Raw genomic sequence first — 7,500 nt, forward strand, 5'->3', positions numbered from 1 at the left:
TATCGTTGTGATTTTCCCAAAACCCAAACACATCGTTTAGAGTCTTTCTCACGGCCGCACGAAATTCGCGTATTCTCCAGCAGAAGACGATGGGATTCACACTGGAATTGACAAAAACCACAGAGGTGGCAAAATTGAATGCTAAATGCATCGAATAAGTGCGACCAAGAAAGTTAACTAAGATAGATGTACAAATTAGAGGCAGGTAACAGAGAAGCATGATAAACCAAATCACAAACATGTTCACCACTGACTTTTTAAAATGTTGCATTTTAAATCCTTTTTTCTCTTCAATTGTCGCCTGGTTGTCATTTGGCCTATCTTTGTTTCCGTTATACAGTAAATCAGATCTTCTGATTGTTTGGTTTTGACAAATTGCTTGACTATTGCACCCTCTTTCTTGGCCGTCAAGGCTTCCCTCGCTTTTATTCGATTCTTTGCTCTGGGCTAGCTCTTCCTTGTCTGCAATCGAGTTCTGATGCTCATTCATCCTTTGAAAATATTGCTTGTCTTCCTGTCTCATTGACTTTGTTTCTTTTTCATCTAGGTGATTCAGTTTTACTTCTGACTGAATGACTGACAAATTTTCATTTGGAGGGCAATAATTTTGTTCACATTTATTCGTACAGCTGCCATCCGTAACCGAATTGGTTCCCATCGCTTCTTTGTGACATGTTATTGTATTGATACTTGGTGATTTTCTGGCTCTTAAATCAAACATAGAATCAAAATTTCCAAGAGATCTCTTGACAATGTCGTTGTTCTCTACTGACGTAACTTCATTCTGTTCTCCGAGCGTTTCCTGCCTTTTAGATAAACGTGAACTTTCATTTAATAGGACGTGACTTTGATCATATCTCGAATACAATCCGTTTAAACAGTTCCTGTCATATATTGACTCTTCACTATGACCTGAGTTTTCTTTAATATTGGCTGCACCTTCCTTAGCTGACAAAAACTCTTGGCCGCGGTTATTGAGCTGCGAAGATACAGTTTCTATGTGTTCACCCTCACACATAAAATTCGTGTTTTTGCCTGTTTGATCGCGCTCGATATGAGCAAACTCTGTTTCTGTCATCTTAACTGGTTCCATATTGTCAGTTGAAGGTTTCGGTTGTGTTCCTTGCTCCACCATAAAAAACAAACTTTTAGTAACTTTATCTGTAGTGTGAATGCAGTTATGACCGCTGTTTCCTGCTGATAAACTCACAACACTCGATAGCACCGATGTTTCAGATTTTCCCCGTGCAGTTTTCATACGTTGCGATGCACGATTCTCTTCCGAATAGTTTGTGAACTGCTTACGAGACGAACCTTGTCTCTGTGTTTGATTATAATTGTTGATTGCCACAATAAAAACAGGCGGATTATCTGTCTGTTGTTGTTCGACCAAATCCTCGCACGCAAGAAGAGGCTTCTCTAAATTAGCTTTCCCCAGAGTTTCCTTTGGTGCCCATTCCTTCTGTTGCAACTGCTTCTCACTTGTAACCCTCGATTTTTCATGTAGACCTCCATTGCCTTTCATTTTGATTTCAATCCTTTGATGATCATTCATTTCTGTGTTTGTTGCTCCATTTCCATCTATTTCCATTTGCTCCAGCCTGCGTTCACCTTGCTGCCTGTCCATTGAAGCCGCATTGAGGTCATTGTCGCTTCTCTTTGAAGTATACGAAAGCTCGGCCAGCTGGATTAAAATTTGTCTTTGATGATATCGGACGATTTGAAATATCTTCGTATAAGACAACAACGCAATGAGCAAAGCAAGGGAATTCAGGCACACAAATACTACATTCTGTGCATCTGGTGCCCACTCGAACATGGAAGCGAAAATTGAGCTAAGTATTAGTAGAGCAACAACAAGAACACAAACTCGAAACTTGGTGACTATTGTGCTGTATTTCATGTGAAGATGAAGAGCCATTAGTCTATCAACAGAAATCGCGGCCGCGGTCCAGAGGGATAACGACGAAAGAAAGTATGAAATAAAGATAAACGCGTGTCCAACGTTACTCGACAACGCGGAATAGGGATTTATTAAGAGAGGTATTGTGTCGAGTAAGTAAAGAGGCTCCGCTAGGAATCCGACGCAGAGATCGGCGAAGGCGAGGTTGATTAGGAGGACATAGGATGGTTGGCGCAGGAACTGTGGTGCTCTACAAATGGATACAAGAATCAAAACATTTCCTATTATCGCTGTTAAGCTCAGAAAAGACATCACGGTACAGTTAATAACATACGGACCGAAAAGGTCGCCGTCCTGTGGTACAACTTCACTGATAGGAGTGCGTTGTGAAGTAGCCATCGGTGAATGCTGAGAATTTTGAGGTTGTTGATTTTTACACTCCTTCAAGACGATTCCTTCTGAATTATTGTAATATGGTCATTTGTACTTTTTGTGTGTCTCACCATCAGAGAGCTCTAAATCAGTATAGAAAAATAGCCAAACCTTCCCAGTTATAAACCACCAGAGATGAGAAGATTTTTCAGGACCGAACAGTGGTCATCTCAGTCTTACCGCAGTCATAAAATCGTCTAAAAGTTAAATGCCAAGTTCTCTGTTACATTTTCCTTTCTGCAGTTAAGGTATTTGTGATTTTTTACTGGCTGATATACTGGCACAAAAGCCGAGACACTTTTGTCTTTGAATAACGTTAACCATGCTTTTAAATGGCGTTTTAAAAACGTAACATAAGCACCCTCCGTTCTCTCAAGAAAAACTAATAGAATCATCAATCAAAAATTCATTGCCGTTAAATCGTAAACATCTGAATGTGTTTTATCACCATGGCAGTCCGCCTTTATGTTCCCAGAGCAATAAATTGAAATTGAGGCAGCCGTCAAAACTCGGCGAGATCATTACACATTTTCTCTTATTTGATTAAACATTCACGCCTTTATTAATTTTGCTCATCTTCAACAAACGCATAGTGTAAAAACGAATTTCAGTAGCAGGTTCTTTGGGCAATAAAGGCTTATGGTGAAATTTATGGACGAAAAAAGATGAACAATAAAGTGAATCTGAATATTCCACGTCTCTTCGAAGGTAAAAAATGTTCATTATTCTGAAGAACCTACTTTTTAAGACCATTCAAAGAAACCTCCAAAAACAAAACACATTTTAATAAAGTATGCTCATTTCGCAACTCGAGAGTTGCATGACAATGAACAATGAACCTTTTGAAACTTTATTGTCAATCCTTGCTTAAGAACATAAAATGTCACTAGTAAAGGAAAGGAAAGGAACTTTATTTGTCTAGTCGTTCTCGCGCTGGAGCACTAATTGGGGACACTGTAAACTGAAATTAACAATTAACACAAATCAAGTCAAATGTTGGTTTTTGAGGAGAGGGGAAACCGGAGTACCCGGAGAAAACCTCTCGGTGCAGAGTAGAGAACCAACAAACTCAACCCACATATGACGCCGAATCTGGGAATCGACCACCAATCACCACTGCGCCATTCCTGTACCCCTAAATGATATTATATTACTTTGACCTTTTTTTCCTCTTGATTCCCTTTGCATGGCCTGGTAAGAAACACTGTCACACATTTCAATTAAAACGGTTCCTGAAATTTTCGATTTCATTCGCCCGCAAAAAATCAATTTTTCTTCAATGAAATCACGGTTAAAGACTCGATGAGGGAAGAAAAATTGGTTTCTGACAAGACAGCTATCAACTTCCACTGGAGTAGAGATGTTGGGAAGGAAAAATTTTCAAGAAACGGAACAAGACAGCTGTTCTGGCTTCAATTAGCATAGATGTATTTAAATATATATGACCACCCTCAGAGGCTTTTTACCCTGTTCAGCTCGACCTGAAAAGCTAATGAAAAGCTAATGAAACTTCGCTGGCTCAACGTGTAACAAAAATCGATCGCTTAACCAAAAGGACAAATTCAAACTACAGAAAGCAATAACTGAACGCTTTCTGTGCAAGGTATCATGAATATTAAGCACTGCAAATTGCACTGAGCAAAGTTTAAGAATCTAAAACGGGCTAAAACGAGTTGTTAAAATGTAATCAAAAGGAGTAATTTTTCGCTTTTAAAAATATCCTCTGTGACCAAGAAAACATTGAAACGTGGATGCCGTTAATTAAGCGGCAGACGATAAATTTAGTAATTTTCAGTTGGTTACCTATCAAATATATTGACATAAAGGCGCAATTGTCCTTTGAATTTAGTCTGAATTTGCACAGCTGAAAACAGACGGACAGCTTCCTTAAGTTCTTTCAATTACATTTATGAGATTATATCAAACCACATTAACTTCTACATATTCTTCTTATCTACTTTAAATTTTCTAGCAGAGTCAGTATTATTGCTAAACCGCGGTTTAGTTATAAGCTTACATTTCATGCCAAAAAACCGAATAAATCGTTCAAGGACATAACGAATTTTCAATAAATATTGTTTGCTCAGAACTAAGAGCGATGCCCACGCTGGAAATAAGATATATTTTTTCAATCTTTTTCAAACTTATCCTCAAGGATAATATGCTTCGGATGGTAAACCGAACGAAATTTTTTCCCTACATTAATTTACTCAGGTGTTGCTGCTGTAATGTAACAGTTCAAATGAAATGCAAATTTATATACTACGGCCGAGTTTAAAGGCCCACCTTCATCCAAGAGTCATTGCGGTCGTTTGTTTTTATTTTGAAACTCTTTATTGTCTAAGCGCGTGATCTGATTGGCTGAACGCACTCAAGCTGTTTTTCCAAATTAGCATTTTCCGCAAGAAATGGGCTCTTTATGAGGGAATGCGACCACTTTTCCGTAAAAAACAGCAGATTTGTTCTAACTTGGTAAAACTAGGATATGAGAGTCGGAATATTTAGCGAAAGAACACAGAAGTGAAGAGTTTCTGAGAACAAAACTTCATTTCAAAATTTACGGATAAAGAAATAACTGCTGTAGAAGTACGCATAACCTTAGTGGTTTTAGCGGACTACTAAATTTCGGGTGTCTGCGAAATTTCTTCCGTATCCGACTATAAGCCATGTTGGCCGCAACGCTTATGTGGGATGGAGCCAAAATGATGACTGTCATGGTATAAATATCTTGCACTTTTTTCGGACATGCTCCACATTGTAGAAGTAAATAAGTATCCTGAGTTGATCTTTATACAGTGTCCGTGAAAACTCGATAGTTTTAATGTTTTTGTAAAATCTTCCTACAAAAAGCACAGAGTTACGTTAGAAAATGCTACTTTGGAAAAACACAAAATATTTTGGAAAGCGTTAATTGTGCTTTGAAAAGGGGTAGAAGCGTTAGTGTTTGTAAACAGGAAAACTTGAAGTTTGTGGCCTCGTGCAAATGCGACAAGTCAAAGTGTAAAAACATGGTGAACATTTAGACTTACTGGCCACATTTGAAGAACCTTTTCTTGCATTGGAGTGATGACGTATATTTTCTGTCTGAATCACAGGATAATACATCGTAGAGGAACCAAAGGGCCGCTGAAGCAACGCCAAAGTCAGATGGTGCGGAAGCCTTTGGCGGCCAGTATTGAAGGAACACGGTAAGAGATACTGGTAAGCCAATGCTTTGTTGTGTGATCGAAATACTCGAGAAAGGGACAATGATTAAAAACGAGCAACCTCTTTTACTGCTACAATAGTCTCATTTTATTTCAGAAGCAGGCGATGTTTCTCTCGAAATTTTACTTTACATATAGTACATATAGAAAGGTTATAAATTTTCAATTCCATTTCTTGACTGGTATACACCTTTTTGAGGAAAGGGGGGGGGGGAGAATGAGGTCTGGGCCGAAAGTCCCGCTCACAAAATGGGAAGTGATGCATTGCCTGCCTCTCTTTCTCAGGTGTAGTGATCGCCGCGTGACCACTGTCTGGCTTGCCTAGGTCACTTGAATATGGCCTCTCCTACATTATTGTGTCCACAGCAGCACCTTCGCGCGGTACCCCTCTTTTCCACAGAGTCTGCTATGGGGGCGACCGAGTTCCCGGCGGTATATCTGGGCGGGCAGACTGGGCTCATAGCCTTGGCAGGCAACCAGTCTAAGAGAAGGACAAGTCTGATTCCAAACCCGGGTAGATGGAACTCGTAGCCTGTCAGGCAGTCCATCTAGGAGAAGAACAACTCTGATTTAAAACCTACAGCTTTGTGGTGGCCACAGCCGCTGAGCTGAGCCACTGTAGAAGGATACTTGGTCTAAAGAGTGAGGTTGGTTTGCGCGCACGGATCTTCACTTTAAAACTACTAAGCGCAGTCGGGAAGGAAAGCCCTACAACGATGGAGAAGAGGCGAACCGACAGGTGCTAGATGGCACTGGGAGTCGCAGTCCCAATTCTGCATGTAGGCGGCTCAGAAGTATGGGTCGCTTGTTGTTGGCCTGCGCTGCTTGCTCCGAATGGAGACGGACCTAGAAAAGATGGTTCAAACAACGCTTGTCTCAACTCTACCTGGTTGGCTAGCCGCGGTAAATGGGCATCTCTCTCAAGCGGTAAGAAAGACAACAGAAAGAAGAAATCAGCTATGCTGAAGGTAGCGTGCTGGAACGTACGCACAATGCAAGACTCCGAAGATAACAACCGTCCCCAGAGACGCACATTCCTTGTATCCAGGGAACTGGCTAGGCTCGACATTGACATCGCAGCCGTCAGTGAAGTGAGGTTTGCAGAACAGGGCTCCTTGACCGAACACGGGGCTGGCTACACGCTATACTGGTCTGGAAAAGGGAAAGAAGAACGCAGACTGTCAGGAGTGGGCTTCATGATCAAGACCTCTCTCGCCAGAAAGCTCCAGAACCTCCCCGTGGGTCGCTCTGACCGCCTCATGTCATAGTTTCTCTGTACAAGAACAAACGAGTGAAATCAGAGTGTTCCAACTACAGAGGCATTACACTACTATCCATTGCGGGGAAAATCTTGGCAAGGGTACAGCTGAACAGACTCATCCCTTCAATCGCCGAAGAAAACCTGTCAGAAAGTCATTGTGGGTTCAGAGCTAATCGAGGAACCACAGACATGATCTTCGTCCTGCGCCAAATTCGAATCAGGAGAATGAGAAAATATCTGCGGTACGCAGTTTATCAGATATTTTCTTTCTGCACGTTCATATTCGAAATAAGCATTGTTTCCTTACCCCCTTTGCAATTGCGTTCTTGTGACGTAACGTACACAAGCTTTGTTATATAAACTACATCGTAATATTATTCGGTTCTTCGGTCCTCGAACGCGCAGAGTACTACACGCCACACAAGTTAAATTTTATTCGTAATTATCATTCATTATTATCTTATTTCAATTATGTCCCCCACTCCGCCACGGCACGTCCTCCGCCCCCCGCCCCCCCAATTAGCATTTATTATTGTTATTATTATTGTTATTATTATTATTATTATTATTATTATCGTTGTTGTTGTTGTTGTTCAAAATGTTTACACGTTTCCTCTTACGCAGTGCGGAGAGTTCGGTCACCCAGACCGCTTCTTGCAGGAATTCCTCCGGCAGTTCCGCTGTGACTGGATCATCAG

The 7,500-nt window shown here is 40.9% G+C and overlaps 1 protein-coding gene and 1 pseudogene across 1 annotated transcript in view; one reads left to right on the forward strand and one right to left on the reverse strand.

The window, feature by feature from the left end:
- LOC138020104 (uncharacterized) overlaps positions 1-2,831 on the reverse strand; it is a 3,418-nt gene extending 587 nt beyond the window's left edge. The window contains exon 1 of the mRNA XM_068867101.1: positions 1-2,831. This exon is cut by the window's left edge and continues 587 nt beyond it. Coding sequence (XP_068723202.1) covers positions 1-2,302 — 2,302 coding nt within the window. The 5' untranslated portion in view covers positions 2,303-2,831.
- Positions 2,832-6,287: 3,456 nt separating this feature from the next.
- The window catches only part of LOC138021264 (uncharacterized), a 7,492-nt pseudogene continuing 6,279 nt past the window's right edge, over positions 6,288-7,500 (forward strand).

This window comes from Montipora capricornis, chromosome 10 (assembly GCF_036669925.1).
Source record: "Montipora capricornis isolate CH-2021 chromosome 10, ASM3666992v2, whole genome shotgun sequence".
Taxonomy (NCBI): Eukaryota; Metazoa; Cnidaria; class Anthozoa; order Scleractinia; family Acroporidae; genus Montipora; species Montipora capricornis.